The sequence below is a fragment of the Mustela putorius genome, unplaced genomic scaffold, assembly GCF_011764305.1.
Source record: "Mustela putorius furo isolate JIRA1106 unplaced genomic scaffold, ASM1176430v1.1 tig00003853_pilon_pilon_pilon, whole genome shotgun sequence".
NCBI classification, from domain to species: Eukaryota; Metazoa; Chordata; class Mammalia; order Carnivora; family Mustelidae; genus Mustela; species Mustela putorius.
Genome location: NW_025422005.1, coordinates 50010027 through 50035070, shown reverse-complemented (window position 1 = coordinate 50035070; position 25044 = coordinate 50010027). Strand labels below are relative to the sequence as shown.

Sequence of the window (25044 nt, the reverse complement as noted above, 5' to 3'; positions counted from 1 at the left end):
CCCTTGAATTTTAAAGATGGAGCTCATGATTTATCATTGTGGCTATATAAACTCAAATATGGTAAATGGTACTTACTAATTATGATTTATATGTCCTATATCTATAATTTATTTATCTAAAATACCAGACCCTTGGGGCGCCTGGGTGGCTCAGTGGGTTAAGTCTCTGCCTTCGGCTCAGGTCATGATCTCAGGGTCCGGGGATTGAGCCCTGCATCAAGCTCTCTGCTCAGCAGGGAGCCTGCCTCCCCCCTTCTCTCTGCCTGCCTCTCTGTCTACTTGTGATCTCTCTCTGTGTCAAATAAATAAAATCTTCAAAAAAATAAATAAAATAAAATACCAGGTCCACCTCTAACTATATATTAAATAAAGAGAAAACCCTATACAGCATGGCAATGTATGCACAATATAGTTCTTTCCTTCATATTTCCTATTCCCTGTGACCCTTTATCTCTGAGCTTGTCACCTCCCCTTAGTCATCTGCTCTGGGTCCCCAGAGTTCTACAGGCTTTAGGCACCATCTTGGGCTCATTTCCTTCCCACCGTATACATACAGACAAATGGGAAGGATAAGCAGTCTAGCACACCAAGACCTCAATGACTTAAAACAGGCATGAGGGATTTCTGGCTCTGGGCTAACTTTCTGAAAGTTAAGTGCTCTTGACCACCAACCTCTTCAGATTCCACCACCACGTCTGGCAATAAGATGTTCTAGCGCTCTAAATGGAAGGTTAACATTGTTTTTACTCTTGTTCCCTCTCTGTGATTTCTTTATCACTGCGGTCCCCTATCCTCTTTCTGAGTCACTGTACCCAACCATGCATATCAAACCAGAAGATATCAGTTCCCTTATTATTAATGTTGGTGGTGGGGGGGGTTTTGTTTTTTTCTTTTTTAGTCTTTCTTCAGTAGTAAAAGGTTAAATAACAACTCTCAGAGAAATGTTTCTGTAATAAGAACTAACCCACCCATGTTTGCCGACTCTCTCCCTTCCTCTGTTTATGAGGCAAACACTGGGGCAGTGGTCAGTGGTCAGGGAGTCCACCCGTATGAAGACTGCTTGCAAGAACAGACTGCTCAATCTTCAGGAATTCTGCAAGTTTGCTGTTAAATGTAGCCATCACTAAAAATTAAATGCTGTACAACTACAATTAAATGATATTAAAAGTAAATGTCAAAAGTATTCAAAATCTGTCACTGAGCCACCAGCATCTGACTCTTGATTTCAGCTCGAGTCAAGATCTCAGGGTCATGTTTGAGATGACTCTCTGCTCTAAAGGGGGGCGGAGATTCTCTCCCTCTGCCTCTTCCCCAGCTCACACTCTTTCAATCTTTGTCTCAAATCAATCAATCAATCTTTAAGAACAACCAAAAAAATTCACCAACAAACAAGTGAAAACCAAACAATTATTAGTTGTAATTATTACTAGCTGCTATGCAGAAATGAATCTGGGCCAAGATACCACACATGACTGGTGAAGGTCATTTTGAAAAGTTGGGCAGGGTAGATTTTCCAGAGATGGGGACATTTGTGGTAAAACTGAAAGTAAGACCATATCAGCCCTACAAAAAGCCTGCGAGGGGGCTGCTTGTAGAATGTCAATGAGAAAGGTAATTGCTAAATTTTTATTCGAGCAACCAATAATATGGTGGTAGCAATTTTTGCATAGAGGTGCCAAAATTAAAACAAGGACACTGCTGTACATACAGACTATTGCTACTTACATAGAAATATGCCCCCATAAAAAATAAAAGGATTAGGAGGGAACTGATTCAATTTCCCCATTCAGCCCCCTCTTCCTAATCCTGACCTATTTATGTAGCTGACTCCATTCTCCACCATATCCAAGCAACAGGAGGAATGGGCTGGAGCAGAGAGGAGCAGGAGAAGATCACCCATGGAATCCTTTGCCTTCCAGATACAGGCCTGTATCCTCGTAGGCGATGCTCCCAGATATCTATAAACAGCACATGCTCCCCAGAAACTTAAACCATGAACAAGACACACATGCTCCATCTTTAATCACGCTGAACAAATAAGCCAGAAACGATGTTTACGAAATCTGTCAATCTGCGAGAAGCCTACCTAATATTAGTTCTGTATCCAAATCGGAGTACAGCTGGTTTTCGAGACTTCATGTTACATTGCTGCAGGCTCCTCTGCGGGAGCAGGACTGTTTAATTACCTGTCCCAGCTGCATTTAGCAACTCAACAAATCAACCGTTTCATCTGTCTCTTTCAGTTGTCCACCCCTTCCGTTTTCTGAGTTCTTAGAGAGCAGAAAGTACTAAAATGACAGGAGTGGGTGCAACAGACAGGTGATTGATGCCTTCACACACATTCCATGTTATGCTTTACTGATGCTTATTCAATGTGCTTTGCAAGGGGTCCTATTTAAATTGACAAAGTTAATGAGCAGCAGGGTTTTCATGATCCCGATGTGACAAGTAAAAGATACAGGGAAATATATCTAAGGAGAAGTATGACCATTGTGCGACTTACTGTCAGTGCTAAAATGATGAAGATCAAATGAGACCAAGCAAGCCAGAGCCCTTCAACCTGCAAGTGGAGAGACCTGTCACGAAGCAAACCGCAGTTCATTCATTTTGCTAAAAGCTCTACTTTTAGGATCCTAAAACAAGATACCAGAATGTGCAAGTGAGAATATAAATGATGTTGCTTCCGGGGAAAAAACCCTTCTGGAGAGGAATAGATATGTCAGTAGGATGGGGGAGGATGCTTCCAAAAAAGCTAACCTCAAAATAGGACAGAAAGAACCCCATGATTAGTTCTTATAACACACACAAACACACACACACACAGAGACTGAAGATGTTAAATGCCATTTATGTGTAAAAAGTTAGAGGGAAAGAATTACTACAAACTTTCCAAGAATTTAGCTACAACTTTTAAAAAGTGAAAACAGGGGCACCTGGGTGGCTCAGTGGGTTAAAGCCTCTGCCTGTGGCTCAGGTCATGATCCCAGGGTCCTGGGATCAAGCCCCACATCGGGCTCTCTACTCAGCAGGGAGCCTGCTTCCCCTCCTCTCTCTCTGCCTGCCTCTCTACCTACTTGTGATCTCTGTCAAATAAATAAAATCTTTAAAAAACAAACCAAAGTGAAACAGCAAAAGCTTCTTGCCCATATAAAATTTTAATTCTGAATATTCAAAAAGCACACATTGTATGCCCTTTTGTACAGAAATACAATGAAAGTTCTTTTTAGTGGCCTAAAACCAAGGTCAAGAGTCAACTGGCATTTATCATTTTTTTGTTGTTGTTTAGCATTATCATTTTAAATATCATTGATGTTACCTGCCTAGTCCACATGGTATTTGAACTTTTGACACTTGATCTAACACTCTGCACTTACGACTCTTGTTCTACCTTTGTTCTTGGTACTTCCTCCACCTGGAATATCCAGTTATTTCCCTGAACCCATTCTTCAGGGTACACTTCAAATGCCATCCTCCCAAGAAACCTCCTTTACCTTCCTTGAGGAAGTACCACCTCCTTCCTTGAGCAAATATAAGGCCTTTTGGTTATATTTGAACAGTAGAGTTCTCAGTGGAGTGAGGCAAAGGAAGAATCACAATTTCCTATAGGAACCTCACCACAAAGTACAGAATTAGAATATTGCCCGGAAGAACGAAATAAGACGTGTATTTAAAAAAAAATTAATGTATTCATTAGGGAAGAAAAATTATGTATTCATTAGAGAGTAAGCAAATAAGAAAAAGGGCAGGAGTGAGGGCTAGAGGGAGGGGGAGGAGCAGACTCCCCGCTGAGCAGGAAAGCCTGATGAGCCCCATCCCAGGACCATCGGATCATGACCCGAGGTAAGGGCAGCCACTTAGCTGACTGAGCCACTCAGGCACCCAAAGACCTGTGTATTTTGAAAAAGCTCCTGTTTCTGACAGGCCATGTACCCTAACTACGCACCTCAGTTACTACAGTGACTTGATTCTGTGCCTTTTGCTCTCCACTCAACAAGAGACCAGCAAAGTGTAAAATCACACACCCGAGAATTCATCAGCAGTAGTTGTCTCTGGGGAGGAGAATAAGGGAACTGGGATGGAAGAGAAACTTATTTTTTACAGGATGTACTTCCATAACTTTTTAATTTTAGATCTTGTCCATGTTACTTATTCAGAAGAAAAAAGAATGGCATAGGTGTAGAAGCCAGACAACTTTGATGGGTTTCCTCATTTTGCCACTTTACTTGTTGCATCTGATCTTGAACAAGACACTTTACCTGCCTGATGCTCAGTTTCCACATACCACGACTGGAAAGAAGAAAACAGCTGCTGACCAATAGGCTCACTGAGACAATTAAAAGAGACACTGTATTTGAGACCAAGAACCCATCCTAGTAACCGAGTGTAACACCTGCAGCCACTCTAGGGTCGGGTACATTCCACTGCCTTAAAAGTTAGATTTGCTCTCATTGAGTGAGGGGGAAACACACGTTTGAAAGTCCTTTGGTTCAGAGAATATAATTCAGGAAGGAAATAAAATGAAATTTGTCAGCCTGTCTTGTCAAAACCAGAGAACAGGATGTGTAATATTTCGTTTCCCACGGCGGGGACCTTCCTAACACTCACTCCGAATCACAACTGATGGCCAGCAGAAAGGTCACTGGAATGAGCCTAATGCTTCTCCCTCGCAGTGCTGTGATTATCTTAATAGTAAACAGTTGCCAAGAAAGCCATCCCTAAATGTGCAAGTCTCCCCAGATGCGGGAAAACCGTTCTGCTGTCATGATTAACGGCTTCCTAGAAGCACTGCAGCTAATGCTCAAGCCACTGCAAATTGCTTTCGCCTCCCTCCTTCCCCACAACTCTGCCCACCTCACAAGAGAGCCTCATCTATGAACACTGGCCAGTAATATATGAAGGTGCTTCTTGTATCATCATCCATTCCAGAGTAGTGGCAATGGGGTAGTAAACTGGAGGGACCATCCAAAGACAGCTAGACCCTTAGGAACAGCAGCTCTGGCCATGAAACATGGCTTTCCTCATCAGAAACCTGCTGAGACCAAAGAAAAACCTACAGCATGACCTCAGATCTTGCCACTGCTCTGCTTAAACCTTCCACTGGTGTTACTGGCATGGCAAGTGAAGCCCAGGCTTACCACCACGGATCTGGAAGCCCTACAGCTCCAGGTCTTCCTCGCCAGCCTATTTAACATTCTAGTCTTCACTTAGTTGGACCCTAACACTATATCAAACAACCTCCACTCTCCCTACAAGCTGGCCCTGTCTTCTCACAGAGCTTTTATGCCTGCCACTCACCAGTCTCCCAGCTCCCCATTTCCTTATCTTTCAAGCCTGAGCTCAGAAAGGTTTTCTCTGGCTCTCTCCAAAATGCTCCCTCCTCCCGTTCTGCTGTCACCATCCTGTTAACACTTTTACATCATTAATGATCTACAACCAAGAATCTATAACTATTTTATCAAATTATTTTTCACTTGTTTACTATCATGCCCTTACCCAAGCCCAGAGTGTAGGCTCTGTGAGAGCAAAGACCTCTTCCATGTTGCTGCCCACCACTGGCAGCAGAGTCTAGCACAGAGCAGGACTTCAATAAATACTTCAGAGATGAGTGAACATGTTCTGCAACCTGCCCCTGCAGCTATCTAGCTGTATAATTTGAGGTGAGCCACTGCACCTGCACAAACTTCAGTATTGTCGTCTGTGAAGTTCTGCTAGGATACAGGCTCATTTACATACTGAGTTTTTGAGCTTCCTCAAAAAGTGAATAGAGCTTACCCTACAATCCAGCAATTGAACTACTTGTAATGTATCCATGCAAAAATACTGATTCAAAGGGGCACATGCACCCTGATGTTTAAAGCAACATTATCAACAATAGCCAAAGTACGGGAAAAGCTTGAATATCCATCACAGCACGTGAGTGCGTGCATGCGTGCGCGTGCACAGACACACACACAGACACACACACACACACACACACACACACACACACTCTCTGGATTATTCAGCCACTGAAAAGAATAAAATGTTGCCATTTGCAACAATGTGGAAGCAGCTTATCCTAAGCAAAGTAAGTCAGAAAAGACAAACCAAAGGATTTCACTCATATGTGGAATTTAAGAAACAAAACAGATGAACATATGGTAAAGGGGGGAAAAAGAGAAGGAAGGAAGAAACCATAAGAGACCCTTAACTACAGAGAACAAACTGAAGGTTGATGGAAGAAGGGTGGGTGGGGGGTTATGCTAGCTGGGTGATCGATATTACGGTGGGCACTTATGATGAGCACTGGGCATTACAGGCAAGTGATGAGTCACTAAATTCTATGCCTGAGACCAATATTACACTATATGTTACCTAGAATTTAAACAAAAATTTGAAAAAAAATAGTTTTTTCTTAAAGGAGACTTTAAAAGTTTAGAGACTAAAAATGAAGCACACAACTGGGCAACAAAATCACCATTTACTGAACAATTCTTACATATTAGCATGGGGCTATATTAATTAAAGCATACATTGTATATATTTGTACTTAATCTTCAAACATAAGTATTATTGTTCATATTCTGTAGAAGAAAATTTAGGCTGCTTATTTCACTCCTTAAAATGCTTCCTCAGTTGTCACTTTTTTAATAAGGTTTTCCATGATCAACCTATCTAAAATTACAAATCCACTCTCTTTCCTGAATTCTTTATCTGCCCTGCCTTAAATTCTGCATGACAATGTATCCCACTTATTTTTTTTTTTATCTCCCCTTATGAAAATACAAGTTCTACAAGACAGAGATTTTTCTTTTTTTCCTCTGCTCTCCTCTGAAACCCCAGCACCCAGTAGAGGACCGGAGACAAAGTATGTAAAAGTATTTAAAAAATGAGTAATGAATGACTGAATGTACAGTTGAGTGCACAGATGAGTTTCTATGAGGTAGTTCTGAAAGTCTGTACAGTTCAAAGCCTTTCCATGTGTTGGTACCAGAGTTACTAAGTACACACACGTTTGTGTTTGTATATATTATATATATGTGTGTATATATATATACATATGTACATAATATACATATTATATATGTATGTATATATGTATATTATATATGTATGTATATATACATATACATATATATGTATGTATACATATATATAATATATTGCATAAAAGTTGATCAGTAAAGAAATTAGTAAGACTGGTGATAAGGAACTAGGAAATGAAGGTGAGACAGAACATCTGTCTAGAAAAAGACAATGCCATTCCTTAAGATGCACAAAGTGTGATTATTATTTTTTTTACTTATTACAGAATATGATGATACAGGGTCTCACTGGGTTGGAACGTGGAAGGACAGACAACTAAAGCTGAAATGCATGACAAGCTGAGTCTGGTATGTTCCCCCCAAGAAGGTCTCTTGAGTTCTAAAGCTATTTGGGCAAGGAGGCTAAAAGCCAATCAGAAAAACTCTGAAAAGCAAAGACTTCAGCAGCCCCAAAAGTACTGAGGAAACAGAATTGGCGTTCAGATCCCACCAAGAAGAGGGGACCAGTATACATTCCTGACTCATGTGGAACACCTGAGAGGCTAGGTCTTAGGAGCAAAGGCAAACCAGAAAGAGTCTAAACCTTACCAGAACTGTACCTCTGTCTCATCTCAGAGATAATCACCCATTCCCACCCCTCCACCCCCATCTCTCTCTCCCTTTCTCTCTCTCTCTCTCTCTCTCTCTCTCACACACACACACACACACACACAATCTCCTTATCAGAAAAAAGAATAAGTCCCTGGACAAAGATAACATCACCTGAAGCCTTTGTAAGTTGCCCTACATAAGGTCGGGCAGTCAATTACATTATGGTATGAAGAAAGAGACAACCAAATAACAAAAGAAAGTACCGAATAATAGAAACACATATAGGGCGCCTGGGTGGCTCAGTGGGTTAAGCCGCTGCCTTCGGCTCAGGTCATGATCTCAGGGTCCTGGGATCGAGTCCCGCATCGGGCTCTCTGCTCAGCAGGGAGCCTGCTTCCCTCTCTCTCTCTCTGCCTGCCTCTCCATCTACTTGTGATTTCTCTCTGTCAAATAAATAAACAAAATCTTTAAAAAAAAAAAAAAGAAAGAAACACATATAAAGTTGATCCAGATACTGAAATTAACTGCTTAACGTCCTTCTAAGCTATGACTAATATGTTCAAGAAATACAGGAAAAGATGGCAAATACAGATTTTTTAAATTATAAATTCCACCAAAGAACATAACCTAAAAAGGAATAAAACAGAAATTCTAGAACAGAACACTACAACAAAAATTAAAATTAAGAACTCAATAGATGGGCTTTAGCAGCAGATTAGGCACAGTAAATTTACTAAACTGCAAGACAGATAAATACAAAACATCTATTATCTAAGAGTTTAGTGTATATGAAACAACAGTTTTAGGGGACAGCATCACTGATTTTTACGAATGATAAAAATAATAGGACATACTAGTAGGCACCTGCAATTCTTCTAGGCTCAGTGTATTTAATCCCTATAAAACCAATAAGCTAGGTAGTATCCTATTAATATCTCCCTTTAACAGACAACAAAACCGAAACAGTTTAGATAATTCTGCAAGCGAGTGAATGGATAAGGCAGAATCTGAACTCAGACAGTTTGACCCCAAAGTCCATTTAATCAGTAAACTGCACTAACTACAGTGGTTAATAACAACTGAACTTTGGTGACGTTTTCATATTTGTTACTATCCTCTTAAATCCCTCCCAGCATAGTTAGATGGAATTAGTAATCAGTGACTGCTCTAATGACTTATAAATAACTTAAAATTAATTGTAAGTTATGGCTTGTAAATAATTTAAAATTAACCATAAATTATGCCATGATGCTTTTATATGGCCCATTCGGAGAAAAGCTTGGTCGGCTGGTCCCATAGGTATAGCCAGGTAGTGACTCCAAATGCAGGGTAGCACAGGTGGAAAGAAACACTACAGTCTCAGCCTTAAAAATTCAAACCTATAAAATGACTGCCCATATAATATAAAATTATGGAAGAGAAATATTCAACACAAATAAAGAAATGGCAGAAATACCTCAAGAGATAACTTCTTACAAAACCTACATGGGACACAGAGAACTCTCTCGAAGAGTGCATGTGACAGGAGAGTTTAAGCTGGACTTAGCTCATCGACCCATTTGGGATTACAGTATAAATCCTGAAACTATTCTAATGAGAACACCTTTACTTTCTCATCATTGGTTGAGTAAGCCAACAAGAAGCCTTCTCTGACCTTCAACTGCCCTGCTTTTTGATTATCCACAGGAGGAACTATAAAATTAATTTATAGTGAGAAAAAACCTAAAAATGCTGGGGGAAACTGTTACCGCCACCTCCTGGCATTCTGCCATTAGAAATAGAGCTCTCTCTACAAAAGTCTCTAAGTTCAAGAAAAAATTCCACTTAAAATGCACTTTTCTGTCTTTAGACATCTGGACCAAGATTTTGTAAGGTCTGTGTTTGTGGTCTTGATTTTTAGGAAACATTTTAAAAGTCCTACTGATAATGTCTGCAGGGCTAACACATTCTGGAAAATGTTACTCTGTGTACCACCTGCAAGGTGGGCAAAGCCATCAAAACTGGGGTTTTGGCTTCTGAACGTGGCACCCCATGTTCTTTCCAGGCATATCTAACCATCACCTTTCATAACAGTGAGAACCTGCCACATTTCAGGAAACATCTAAGACTAAATTCTGGAAACTTCTGGTCACAGCACAAACTTGGTTTCTTTGATGAGAACTTAGAGAAAGTTCTTCAAACAACAGAAAACTGGTAACATTTTTAAAAAAATAACACTTACCTTTGAATATTTCTGTAATTCAGCATCATCTGCAATCTGTGTATCCAAAGTAGCAACCTAAATTTACAAGGAAAAAAAAAAAACTCCAATATTTGTAAAAGCATAACCTCATTTCTTAGGTTTTCTGAAAGAAGATCTGTAAACCCTATATATTGATAACACCATCTGATCTGCATTCTCATCTTTTTCTGATATTTCTGAAATCAGGAAGTATAACACATAATGCAAAATGTCAAAGAAAATTTTTTTGTTGTTACCGTTTTCTAGAGCAATCTTTTCCCCCTAAATTACTTGGTTGAACCAGAAGGGAATGGGCAAAACACATACGCTATTTTTAAAAATCCATGACCCTTAAAGTTTTAATATAATCCTCTGTTGTAAGGAGTCCATAAAAATTTTATTCTTTTAGCAAAGCCAAAAGCATAATCATTTTCACTTTTAAATTCAGGCCTTAAAATGAAGTTTGCAAGGTCAGTAAAGTGAGATGAGTTTGGAAAAACTGAAGCATCTGACTTTCCACAGCAAACTCCATCATTTCCCTGGGAGACATAGCTGGCAAGGACACAAACAGAAAGACCTGGCCTGATGAGCAGCTCACAGAACATACTTAAAGCTCTTAATCCTGGCCTAAAACTATTGTTCTAAGCCTCAGTGGTAGAGATCCACAGAAGTGAATTCCTAGCAAGCAAAATACTTTACTGATGATGTGCATCTGTAAGTTATTAATAAAGTAGGGTGTATCTGGAAGGAGGGGATAAGTTAAACAATGATCCAACTAAAGCTTCTAGAAGTACTGCATTTCATATAAGTAGATTCTAGAAGAAAAATGGAATCAGAAACATCAGAGTACACGAGGGCGTGCATGCATTTATTTATCTTGCCTGGTTTCTCCTTTGTGTTCCTCATCCCTCAAGACAGGAAGAACCCTTAATGAATAAGTTGTCACTTTAAATTCCCAACCTCAGGGACGCCTGGGTGGCTCAGTTCATTAAGCAGCTGCCTTCAGCTCAGGTCATGATCCCAGCATCCCACATCGGGCTCCTTGTTCTGTAGGGAGCCTGCTACAATCTGCAGAGGCTCCTTGTTCTGTAGCTCCCTCTGCCACTCTGTCTGCCTGTGCTCGCTCTCTCTCTGACAAATAAAGAAATAAAATCTTAAAAAAAAAAAAAAAATTCCCAACCTCAAATTCTGTCTCTTCTTTCTCGCCATTATGTTATGCTCTCACTGTGTGATAAATGAAATTTGGAGTAGTTACGAGGATAAAATTTTAACTAAAAAGAGCCCATCACAAAACTGTCCCATGGATATATATACTGGGACACCAAACTGCTTTATATATCAAACCACTACGAATAGTAGAAAAAGTTATTTGCTAAGGTGACAGCCTAATGACAAAACAGCATTTAAAATCTATGAGGTAGGGCGCCTGGGTGGCTCAGTGGGTTAAGCCGCAGCCTTCAGCTCAGGTCATGATCTCAGGGTCCTGAGATCAAGTCCCACATCGGGCTCTCTGCTCAGCGGGGAGCCTGCTTCCTCCTCGCACTCTCTCTGCCTGCCTCTCTGCCTACTTGTGATCTCTCTCTGTCACATAAATAAATAAAAAATCTTTAAAAAAAAATAAATAAATAAAATCTATGAGGTAAAGAAGCAGCAGTTCATGAGGACCAAAAGCAAGTATGAAATTAGCAAGAATAGAGTATGGAATGTTTTAACGCATCTTAATGATGCTGGAAATTTCCTGACAATACATAGTGGTTGCATGTTCTGAACCAAGAAAAGGGGGAAAAAAATCTCCAACCAGCCAACAAGCACTAATGATAAACATATGGGAGACAACATGAATGACAATAGAAATTTAATAGAATTTTTATTACTAATGCATTTAGTGAACACTGTAGATGCTTTTCCAAGCACAGCTTTCTGCTTTCACATGGATTCATGTGGGGAGTGTAATCAATCCCTTACTCGAGGAATCTAATAACAGGTGAAAGGAAGTCTAATGGACCACTGGTGCTATAAACTTATACCTAACCTAAATTACTTCCTGTTCTCCCTAATACATTTGATAATCATTCTTTCATTTTTCTCATAAAACTGTAAGATTCTTTGTGAAACATAGGACTAATATCCACAGCCCTTTCAGTGTACAATAAAACAAACAGATCATAAAAGCAATCATAAAAATGCCAGCAATTTTAAGCAGCTGATATAGGTTATAAATTTAAAGGCAAGTCTTCTAAAATTCTTCTGCCTACTGTTGACTTAAATGTTTTCAACATGAACCGAGTGTCTGCTAATTATAACTAAAACTTGTGTGCAGTCCTTAATTGTTCTTACAGCTTAAAATGTTTAAAGAGGGGGGGGAAAATCAATTGATCCCCTAAGGGAATAAAGGCAGGAATTAAAATAAAGGCAAACTGGCTAACCTTGGGCTCTCCCACTTCTTTAAGCTGCAATGTTAGGAGCTTGACATGCAATGAAACATGAATGCTTTTTATTACAATATTTTAACATACCATTACTTCATAATCCGGGCCCAACAGGTTTTCCCATCTAGATTTCAGCTCATTTTCTGGAGAGTCAGGGACCTTTTCTGGAGTTTAAAGAAAAAAAAAAATGAAGCTACTATGAGCCAAACTTAACTACTAAATTCCTCAATAACAGCACAGTTCCAGTAAGTAAAAAGGAAATGAATATAAAGGAAAATGCATTAACTTGGGTCTACCAGGTAAAGTAAATCAGAGGTGACTTATAAGACTAATGTAAAATGTTAAGGCTAGTTGTGACCAAATTATGTTGGGGTTTTCGTTAAGGACGATTTCAAATGGAAGACGAACTGATGAGTTAGAAATGAAATTTGAGGGACGCCTGGGTGGCTCAGTTGGTTGGACGACTGCCTTAGGCTCAGGTCATGATCCCAGAGTCGCAGGATCGAGTCCCGCATCGGGCTCCCAGCTCCATGGGGAGTCTGCTTCTCCCTCTGACCTTCTCCTCACTCATGCTCTCTCTCACTGTCTCTCTCTCAAATAAATAAATAAAATCTTTAAAAAAAAAAAAAAGAAAGAAATGAAATTTGAAATATACCCACTTTATATGTAAACATCCTGAAGTTTACAAGTAAAATACATCTGGCTTTGCTTTACAATATGTTAAGACAAACAAGGATTTAATTTAAATGTTAATCACTTCAAAGTAATACCTTCCACTCACCCCCAGAAAAAGTAAAAACTTATCAAGACATCTTTACCATCAACTGGGCATCTGAACACAATCCAATCAGACTTCTTATCTGGGTGGATACAAAACCATGTCTGGTTTAATTCAACCAGGGAGATACAAGAGCTTTAACATACTAGAAACTCTGTGTACTTTGGTCTCATGTAGTTACTTGACTATTCCTTCGTGACTCTTGAGTATAATATTGCTTTTACATACGTAAGATAACATTGCAGAACTAAGACAGATTTTAAGTGCTCTGCCTATCCTCCTTCATGGTCTTAGCCAGAAGCTCAGGATACAGTTGCTAGTCTGAATAACGCGTAATGGGCAAAAGATGAAGTACTAAAATACAATTTCAACTTATATCCATAGCAGTAGCAGAAAATAAACAAACCTTCACCTTTTTTTCTGTAAGTTAAAGAAAAACTCTTTTAATTTTGTCACAAGATTAAACAAGTCACAGAACACTTACTCCAGCTGACATAACCATCTGTCTAAAATCAAACATAAATTGCAACATCAGCTCTTTCAGTCCCCAGCATGGACAGCTCATCTTGGATGCATATAATGCTTAATTACATAATGCAAATCATCAAGTAAAGGCTAACCTCAGAATTCAGAGACTAAGACTAATAAACACCAAAGAGCTTAACTCACTAGATATTATCCATGCAAAAACAAGGATATTCGTAAAAGAATATCCATGAAATAACTATATCAACGGATATGCTAGTTTACATGTAGGGGATAACTAATCAAAGATCTTATTAAAAGCAAAATATCACTTATGTGGGCTCTGTACCTTTGTGCCTACCTATTATTGTCAACGATAGGCACAATTTCCGGAAGAAATTACATTATGACAACGTGGATGGAACTGGAGGGTATTGTGCTGAGCAAAATAAATCAGTCAGAGAAAGACAATTATCATATGATCTCTCTGATATGATGAATTTGAGAGGCAGGGCAGGGGGTTGTGGGGGGCAGGAAGGGGAAAAAAATGAAACAAGATGGGACCAGGGAAGGGAACAAATCATAAAAGACTATTTTTTTTTTAAGATTTTATTTATTTATTTGACAAAGAGAGAGGTCACAAGTAGGCAGAGAGGCAGGCAGAGGGAGAAGGGAAAGCAGGCTCCCCACTGAGCAAAGAGCCCGATTCCAGGGCTCGATTCCAGGACCCTGAGGTCATGACCTGAGCCAAAGGCAGAGGCTTAACCCACTGAGCCACCCAGGTACCTTCATAAGAGTCTCTTAATCTCAGGAAACAAACTAAGGATTGCTGGGGGAGTGTGTGGGGGGTAGGGTGGCTAGGTGATGGACACTGGGGAGGATATGTGTTATGGTAAGTGCTGTGAATTGTGTAAGACTGATGATTCACAGACCTGTACTCCCAAAGCAAATAATACATTAAATGTTAATTTAAAAAAAGAGAAAAATTACGTTATGAGTTCTACCATCTTTGTTAAATTTCTCCCATGCAGCAGTTTCTTATCTGGTAAGCTAATTTGCAATTAGCAATCTGGTAAGCTAATTTGGTTGAATTGTAAGCTTAAGAACATGATGTTTAAAGATGACATTTCATACACGTGTATAAAACAATGGTATCTCACCTACAGTTCACTTAACTACTTCATCTTTCATTTGTACAATGGATACTCGTGACAGATAGTCATGAGTTTTAAAGCATAGCACAAAGTTAAGTACCAGAGAAAAGACTGTTTTCACAGTCTAATAAATCCTGAGCTACGCAAAGTGACTTAAAATGAATAGTATGATGATCTGAAACAATTATTCAAATGGCAATGAAGGGGAGCAGAATATGCCACCCCAAAATATGCCATATTAGCATGTAGAATATTTTGAACTAAAGGCAATCGAGACCTCCCCTAACTATCCAGAAGAATTTAGATAGGAGGCCTATACCAGAAAGAACTATTACCAGAGAGAACTTTTTTAACTGAAAGACCTATTGGCATGGCAGAGCAAACTTTTAATTACCAAACATTTGCTTTTCTTACCATGCTGTGAATTACCCTCTTCATCTTTGAAGCCCCAGGCCTCCATGCCATTCCTTAATTTAGAATGGCATATGAGGCTCAACTGCCCAACTTACTCTTGGATCTCCTATTTTTTTTTAATTTTAATTTTTATTTATTTGACAGAGAAAGATCACAAGTAGGCAGAGAGGCAGGGAGAGAGAGAGGAAGCAGGCTCCCCACTGAGCAGAGAGCCCCATGCGGGGCTCAATCCCAGGACCCTGAGATCATGACTGAGCCAAAGGCAGAGGATTAACCCACTGAGCCACCCAGACACCCCTTGGATCTCCTATTTTTAATGGGGTGTCCATACTTAGGAAATTTGTTTTCTCCCATTAATCGGTTTTATATCAATTTAATTATTAGACCAAAGAACCTAGAGGGGAAGAAGGGAAAGTTTTTCTGCCCCTATAGCAAAAAAGACAGCTAATTTCTTAGCAGTTCAACGACCTTGGTCTTACTGTCAAGATGAAATTATACATATTCATGAAGAAAAAAATGCAATGAGATTGATCCAAAAAGAGCAGATAAAGTGTCTGAAAATATTTCTAACTTCAGAATCTACTTTATTTTCACACAACAGTTCCATAAAAATGTATCTGGGGTCACTTGAATTTAAAAAGCAAGGATCTAACCACAATCCACTTGGGTCAAAAAGAATAAGGTAAATTTCCAAATTATAGGAAATTTTTAAACTTGAGTGAGGGGTTAACTCCTCCCTTCAGGTCATCCTTTCTTGAGACAAGACAATCAAAGCCAAAACTTCCCTGGAAGAGGATGATGTTAAGTATCCCATTTCATTTAACTGTCAAGGCTTTCCAGAGCACCTCTTGCAGAGAATTGGGTGAGACTGCTATTCCAAATGTTTCCAGAACAGAGTCAACTATGTAGCCAAGTATCAAAGTACAAAGTGAACAAAGCTGCACATAAATTAAAAAGAAGATTAAAATATAAGTATACAGGAACCTGACAATTTGATAAAACATGTAAATATGTATATGTTATAAATTATTATGGTAAAAGGAAATACTGCTATATGTATACAGATAGCTAGCTATCTATAGCTATGTCAATGATAATACATGTTCACATATGCACTAATTAAAAGTGGTGACAAGATTTAAAAAATAGTTAAACATAATAATAAAAATGCATGCAAAATTAATTAAACAAAGATTAAGCAATAACATGCTTAGTCCCCAACCGCCACAAGTGTTAAGATGTTGATATTAAGAATATCCTATATTGTGGGGCACCTGAGTGGCTCAGTGGGTTAAGCCGCTGCCTTCGGCTCAGGTCATGATCTCAGGGTCCTGGGATCGAATCCCGCATGGGGCTCTCTGCTCAGCAGGGAGCCTGCTTCCTCCTCTCTCTCTCTCTGCCTACCTCTCTGCCTACTTGTGATCTGTCTCTGTCAAATAAATAAATAAAATCTTTAAAAAAAAAAAAAAAGAATATCCTATATTGGGGCACCTGGGTGGCTCAGTAGATTAAAGCCTCTGCCCTCGGCTCAGGTCACGGTCCCAGAGTCCTTGGATCAAGCCCCATATCGGCCTCTCTGCTCAGTGGGGAGCCTGCTTCCTTCTCTCACTCTCTGCCTGCCTCTCTGCCTCCTTGTGATCTCTGTCTGTCAAATAAATAAATAAAATCTTTAAAAATATATATTTAAAAAATATATATCCTATTTTGGGGTGCCTGGGTGGCTTAGTGGGTTAAAGCCTCTGCCTTCGGTTTGGGTCATGATCTCAGGGTTCTGGGATCAAGTTCCAAGTTCCACTTGCTCAGTGGGGGAACCTCCTTTTCCCTCTGCCTCATGCTCCCTGTGCTTGTGTCAAATAAGTAATATCTTTAAAAAAAAAAAAATATCTTATTTTGGGGACACTCAGGTGGCTCAGTCAGTTAAGCATCTGCCTGATCCTGGGATGAGCCCCATGTCTGCTCCCTGCTCAGTGGGGAATCTGCTTCTTCCTTTCCCCCTGCCCCTACCCCTGCCCATGTGCTCTCTTATTCAAATAAATAAATCTTAAAAAAAAAAAGAATATCCTATTTCATATTTTAAAATGCTTCTAAAATTTCTCACATTAAATTAACTATAAAGAGAGAAAACGGTTAACAGATGAGAAAGTCAAGTCACTTTGTTTGGAATTGAATGCTCTGTGCCTACCTAATTTTTCTACGCCTTGCATGTTGTCATTTTTCAGATTATCCATTCTTTCTTCAGTTTCCTCATCCCCACCATCCAGATCAGTTTCCGTTTCCACTGCTCCAGTTAGGTAGCGGGCTGGTGTTTCCGATGGCTCTACAGCAGTTCCTAAAATAAGAATTGCTAACTTGAATTACTAGCAGCTGAAGAGTGTATTTAAGTGAGGTTATTCCAGTCCTGTTCACAACCTCATTACAAACATCTTAGGTAAATTACATATATGATTCCTTTATTGAAAAGGATAAAGAACCAGGCAATGGGAAGGTAAGATCTAGTTGTTGACAAAGCAAAAGTAAATACTTTTCCACAAAGCCTTGGAAAAGAAAAAGAACACTGAGGTCTTACACTCTTGTGGTTGTGGTTGGTAAGGAGCAAGAGAGGCAAAATAAACCCATTCCATGCTCTGGGCTCTCCTAGGCTTTGGCACAACATCATGATCAGTTAAAAAAAATAATAGTAACTCTACATAGGTTACTTTATGAATTGGAAGGGAACTGGAGAGAATTCTCCTGTTTGCAGTTCCTCCCTTAGCTAAATTGAGCTAAGTAAAGCTTTCAATCTCAAGCATGCAAGTCATTACATATCTCTTAAACACAAGAAAGGTTGAACAAGAGTCATTTTAGGTCATTTTTATTTTTTCCAATTTTTTAAAAAAGATTTTTATTTATTTATTTGACAGAGAGAGAGGGTGACAGCAAGAAAGGGAACACAAGCAGGGAAAGCGAGAGAGGGAGAAACAGGCTCTCTGCTGAGCTGGGAGCCGGATGCAGGACTTGATCCCACGACCCCAGGATCACGACCTGAGCTGAAGGTAGACACTTAACCAACTGAGCCACCCAGGCTCCCCATTTTAGGTCATTTTTTTTTTTTAAGATTTTATTTATTTATCAGAGAGAGGGGGGGGGAGAGAGCGAGCACAGGCAGACAGAATGGCAGGCAGAGGCAGAGGGAGAAGCAGGCTCCCTGCTGAGCAAGGAGCCGGATGTGGGACTCGATCCCAGGACACTGGGATCATGACCTGAGCCGAAGGCAGCTGCTTAACCAACTGAGCCACCCAGGCATCCCTTAGGTCATTTTTAAATGACCACCCATGATGTACAAATTATTCCTACCAAAAATATTTAAACTGGATCTAAGGCTTTATGTCTAGCTTCTCACAGGACATGTAGTGGGTAGAGGAACAAGCTGAATTACACCACAAGGACAATTAAATTCAGTATATAGTATTCTAGTGACTAATGAACAAATCCCTTTACAAAAGTCTGTGCCACAGAGGCAGGGGTGGGGAATTCTTCTAGATTAATGCAGGTAACAAGTCCAATGTGTGACTGAATCTTGGTTTTTGTGAAGTTATTCCTTCAGAGAGGGGAAGTAGGAAAAGAAGCTGCAAAAGACATTTGGGGGCAATGTGTTAAGTATCTGACATTAGGGAATTACTATTAATTATTTTGGTATGATAATGATATTATTATTATAATATTTTCATTTTTAGAAACTACAGACTTAAGTATGTAGGACTAAAGTGCCATGATGTCCACTACTCACTCTTAAATGATTAAGGAAAAAGAGAAATAGATGAAACAAATATGGCAAAACATTAACAGCTGAATCTAAATGGTGGGTTTGGGACGCCTGGGTGGCTCAGCTGGTTGGACGACTGACTGCCTTCGGCTCAGGTCATGATCCCGGAGTCCTGGGATCAAGTTTCGCATCAGGCTCCCAGTTCCATGGGGGAGTCTGCTTCTCCCTCTGACCTTCTCCTCACTCATACTCTCTCTCACTGTCTCTCTCTCAAATAAATAAATAGAATCTAATAAATAAATAAATAAATAAATAAATAAATGGTGGGTTTGTATCTATTATTTTTCGATTTTTCTGTATGCTTAAAAATTTTTTACAATACCGTTGACCCATGAACAATCGGGGGACTAGGGGTACTTCCCCTCCCCATGCAACTGAAAACCCACATAGAACTTCTGAATCCCCCCAAATATAACTACTAATAGGGTACTGTGGACTAGAAGCCTTACTGATTATGTAGTAAATTAACATAATTTCTATATTATGTGTATTATATACTGTATTTTTACAATAAAGCTAGAGAAAAGAAAATGTTATTAAGAAAATCATAAGAAAATACATTTACAGGGGCACCTGGGTGGCTCAGTGGGTTAAGCCGCTGCCTTCGGCTCAGGTCATGACCTCAGGGTCCTGGGATCGAGTCCCACATGGGGCTCTCTGCTCAGCAGGGAGCCTGCTTCCTCCTCTCTCTCTCTCTGCCTGCCTCTGCCTAATTGTGATCTCTCTCTGTCAAATAAATAAATAAAATCTTTAAAAAAAAAAAGAAAAGAAAAGAAAATACATTTACAGAAAATACAGTGCAGTACTGTATTTGACAAAAATCCACGTATGAGTGGACCTACACAGTTCAAACCTGTGCTATTCAAGGGTCAACTATAAAAGGCTGAAAAATATAACCAGTTAAAAGTTATGATCTTGGGACACTTGGGTGGCCCAGCCTGGTAAGTGACCAACTTTTGATTTCCACTGGAGTTGTGATCTTGGAGTCCTGGGATCAAGTTCCCCATTCAACAGGGCATCTGCCTCTCTCCCTCTCTCTCTCTCTCTGCTCCTCCCCTTCCCTCCCACTAGGTGCTTGGGCTCCGCCACACAATTTCTCTCAAATACATAAATCTTTAAAAATAAATAAATACTGTAAAAAAAAAAAAAAAAAACCTTTTTAAGTTCCTATGATCTTAACATGACATTTTTAACCAAACCTAAAATTTCTTAGATCATTAATCCATTGACACACAGAAAAAGCACAGTCTAGCTCTAGCCAAAGTAATGTGCCCAGAAGCTGCTAGTGTCCCTGGGAAAAATAGTGACATACCAGAGTTTACAGAACAGAGTAGTACAGGATATAACTGTATGCCACAAGTAGTATACAAACTGGTACACAAATAAGATATACAAGACATAAGAACAGTAGGAGTGTAGAGGAGAAAAAGACTTTAGAATGGTAGAGGAAGGTATTGTGCAAGAGCTAAAAGTGCGGTTTGCTTCCGTAAAACAGACAAATGCTGGCTCTGGAAGACGGGCAAAAATGTTGTTATGTGGGGCAGGGAACCCAGGCATCACCATTCGCCTACAGTACAGTGGCTGCACCTAAAGCAGGTGATTGCTACAAGGTGTGATAAATGCTACAGTAGAACACTCTTCAAGAGTGCTAGTAAAGTCCACAGAAGGACCTCTCAACCACGGAAGGAAGACGTGCAAATTTAGAGTCAAAAATTATCCCAACATAAATTTAAAATGGAGGCATGCACAGGAAAGAATTGCTAACTCATAGATGACATACTTTATTTGATACAGTAGACTGAAGCCAAGGGCTCTAATAGAGCTATTAAAAACCATTACGTTGATATAAATATTTATGTAAACCTTTTAAGGTCAATATAGCATTTGTACAATTTGTACTATTTAGGCAATTTTTAATTTCATATATACGACGCAATTGACAGGGCATTTGTCTTTCAGCAGCAAAATTTCCACTATCACATAAAACTTAAAAAGTTCCAATTTAAATAAATCAATACAGGTTGAAAGCAAGGCTTCCAGGCTTATTATATCTTCAAAAGAGACAGGGGGGGGGATGTATTCCTCTTCTGACAAATTCTAATGGAATGATTTCTTATTCACTAGTTCTGTAACTAGTCATTCATTTTTTTTTTTTTTTTTTTTTAAAGATTTTATTTATTTATTTGACAGAGAGAAATCACAAGTAGATGGAGAAACAGGCAGAGAGAGAGAGAGGGAAGCAGGCTCTCCGCCGAGCAGAGAGCCCGATGCGGGACCCGATCCCAGGACCCTGAGATCATGACCTGAGCCGAAGGCAGCGGCTTAAACCACTGAGCCACCCAGGCGCCCCACTAGTCATTCATTTTAAACTGAATTTGTTTTAGGATTGCCAAATTTTTTTGATCTATACATTATTAATAACTTGGTAATTTAAAAAACTGGCATGCATACAATTATATATTTGTTCTATACTGGAAACTTGCTATTCCTTAATCAAAATAACAAATATTTCACAAATAATTTCTTAACAGAAACCCAGGTTTTATTTTCCCCCTCTGTATTTCAAAGAGTAAATCAGGAGACATTAGAATCAAATATATTGTTAGAAGTCATTTGAAATCTGAAGTGTGCAAAATGTCAAAGCATTAGACAAATGAGAGTCCCTAGAACAAAAGGTGCCAAAGCTTTATTATTCAAATATAATAAATGAAATTTAGAAGCTTTTTGGAAAAATGATTTCCATCTCCATTTAGAACAGCTCACAGAGCTTAATGCATGTCAGGGTTCGTGTTCTAACATTTGGACAGGCACCTCATAATAAGCAAAGGAAAACTCTTCTTCAGTGCACAAATGAGCTGATTCATTTCTCCATCACTGCATTACAAAAGATGGGCAGTTATTCCTTCCCAGACTCACAGAACAACTTCCATAAGTAAACTATTCCTCCAAGTCCAGACTTGGTGGTGGGAAGAGGGACAGTGGCATAAGCTACCTGGGTCTGAAGGCCATTCAAGAGGAGAAGCAGATGAAGACGCCTCCCTTTGAACCCTTCGAACTAGGGTTAGATGTACCACTTGGCCTGCATTCCGTAATACTTCAACAACATCCTGGTTGGCAAAACCCTGAATATCCACACCATCCACCTAAAACATTAAGAGACACATTACACAGAGGTTTCAAGTTAGCCGCTGTTTTCAATTCTGGTGAGGCAGAATAAAACTGGGCCTCTATCCCCTGCAAACCCCAAGATATTTCCTAAGCCAAGAGTGATGAAAGATGCCTCCTTAGATGGATCTGAAGGACAAAGATCAAATGACAGCAACAAACATTTGTTTCCATGTAAACCACAAAATTAAATGTGTCTATGTAGTTGTGTGTTTATGTTTCAAAAATATTATTCAAATAAACTTTAAAATTTAACCAATTTCTACTAAATGGAGAAAGACCAGCCTGAATGGACAAAAGGAAATTACAAAATTCTCCAATATATAAAATACCTCAAATCTGTAATTTAATTTTAATTTAATTTTAATTTTTAATTGAGGTATTTAATTTTAAAATTACTTACTGTTAGTAGAAAAATTACTTTCATGAAGAGATTAAAAGAACTGGTTAATAGCCTACTAAAATGTATATAAAATGACTGAGTATACAGAGGTGCCTGAAAGTCTTTTTTAGGAGACTGCTAGAACACCTTGGGGGGTGTGTGTGTGTGTGTGTGTGTGTTTGTCCCCCCCCCACACACACCAATATGATTAGTGACTCCTTTCTTCACCCACGGTAAAAAACAAAAGCAAACAAAAAAACAAATTTAGGACCTTACAAACCAAATCAATGAGATTTCACTGAACTTAATTTTTTTAAACATTATGAGATCAGGGATACCTGGGTGGCTGAGTAGGTTAAGTCTCTGCCTTCGGCTCAAGCCACGATCTCAGGGTCCCAGGATTGAGCCCTACATTGGGCTCTCTGCTCAGCAGGGAGCCTGCTTCCCCCTCTTCCTCTCCCTGCCTTACTGCCTACTTGTGATCTCTCTGTCAAATAAATAAATGAAAACCTAAAAATAAATAAATAAATAAATTTTTTTAAAAGATGGCTGCACCATTTGAAAAAAAAAATTATGAGATTATATGAAGCCATTCTCCTCTCATACACACTACTATCAAGATAACTTCTTTTCGGGATGCCTGGATGGCTCAGTCGGTTGGGCCGCTGCCTTTGGCCTGGGTCATGATCCCAGGGTCCTGGGATCAGAGTCCTTCATCAGGCTCCCTGCTCAGTGGGGAGCCTGCTTTTCTCTCTGCCTCTGCCTGCCATTCTGTCTGCTTGTGCGCGCGCTCGCTCGCTCTCTCTCTCTCTCTCTGATAAATAAATAAATAAAATCTTAAAAAAAAAAAAAAAAGATAACTTCTTTCCCCCCAACTTGATTCAATGCTAAAACAAAGGGCAGGTACTTACAGCAACTATTTTGTCATTCACTTGAATTTGGCCGTTGTGGTAAGCAGCACTGCCAGGTATTATACTTTTCACATAAATCCCGGAAGCCTCCCCTAAGATGCACAAAAACATATGGAAAAAGGAAGAAAGCTCTAATTAGACCTTGATTGCTAAATTCATATCAAGAGGTTAATTAGCTACAGGGGCTGATGTGAGGCTTGATAAACACTATTTTGAACACAAGCAGAGAAATTGATGGATTATTTCAAACTGTCACCATCACAAATGACCCGAATTTGAAATGATGTGACTGATGACTATTTCTGGAAAAATAATCAGTAATGGAAGCTTGATGAAATGCACTCTACTGTAAGCTGGAATTCAGAGAGCCCAGGCGGTCTCATCCTCTTGGGCTGTCCCCTTTCTTCCTGCTGCCTTGGAGACTTACCACTTTTCACCAGCACTAAGAAAAGAGTCTCTTACCTGGTATTCCCTGCCTACATTTAGTTTGCTGCTCATGTTAGCTTCCCAGACTTTCCCAGAAAAGTACACACAGTGTTTAAAAAAGAAAAGAAAGAATTTCAGCAACATTAAATAATCTTCACATTATAAAATATTTAAATACAAACAAATGGCTAAATAAAAATTAAAACTACATAAAAAGTATACAGGCCTAGACTAGAAGAGAAACTGGAAAATGAAAAACCGTAACTCTGGATGATTTTATTGTTTTATTCTTTTATTTCAAATGAACTTAAAATACTGTCCACAGAAGAAAACTAAACATCAATGAATTCCTATTGCCTACATAATAAAATGTGAATTTCACAGTCATATTCAAGGACCTCCATAATCTGCAGAAAACTTTACTTATCTTCCAATTGCCATCCCTCCAAGGCAAAAGTTCACAGACACAAGACTCTCAATATTTCACCAAAACATTAAGTATTGTCGTGATGTTATCCCTTTTCTTAATTCATTTTTGCTTCCTATGAAACTCATCCTTTCTACCAAAATCCTTTTTCATGCCTAGCACAAATGCTTCTATGTGAATTCTTTATTTCTTTCTGTCAAATTTAATCTTTCACCTGCCATATGATGATAGTTTGCGTATAGCTCTGATAAGACACATATTTCACTTATCCTTAAACCATTATGTTATTTACATATTTCTTCCTCTGACTAGTCTTTTCTTATATTTGTTTTTCTATCCCTTTCTGAACCAAGCAAAGTAACCCCCTCAAAAATCCAATAAATAGAACAAGGCAAAAATTACTCTGAAAGTCTGCATGTCAAATAGCAAACTGAATTTTTAACTGTTCTAGTTTTTGGATTTACCATTGCCTCCCTCTCCCAAAGTCCCCCAAACTTCTTTTGAGAGTAAATAAGTAAGATGACTCTCTATTCAATAACATAAATATCAGATTTTCTCAATTTTCTATCAGTTATTTACCTTCATTTTACTTGGTATATATATTATATTGTTAGGTTTATAAGGACACTCAAAAAACTTACTATAATAAAGGTTCATAAGCCATAAGTTTAGGGACTAAGCCATCATTTCTCTAACCTGACAGCATATTAAGAGCTATTCAATACAGCTTTTTTTCTCAACATTATTTTACAATCCATACTTAGCTCTTTTGGAATTCATTTAAATTCTGAACCTAATAAAGGTGGCACTTAGAAAAATCTAAAGGTCTGAAAACAGTTATTTCATTAGGCTAA

At 39.0% G+C, this 25044-nt stretch overlaps 1 protein-coding gene across 8 annotated transcripts in view; it reads right to left on the bottom strand.

Annotated features, from left to right (window-relative positions):
- The window catches only part of PATJ (PATJ crumbs cell polarity complex component), a 371435-nt gene that overhangs the window by 306096 nt on the left and 40295 nt on the right, over positions 1–25044 (bottom strand). For all 8 annotated transcript variants that reach the window (XM_045064632.1, XM_045064627.1, XM_045064628.1 and 5 more), the window contains exons 10-14: positions 23338–23429; positions 21872–22022; positions 17260–17406; positions 12354–12430; positions 9838–9894 (exon numbers count right to left, since the gene is read on the bottom strand). In XM_045064632.1, the coding sequence (XP_044920567.1) occupies positions 9838–9894; positions 12354–12430; positions 17260–17406; positions 21872–22022; positions 23338–23429 (524 nt within the window). The remainder of the gene's footprint in view (positions 1–9837; positions 9895–12353; positions 12431–17259; positions 17407–21871; positions 22023–23337; positions 23430–25044) is intronic.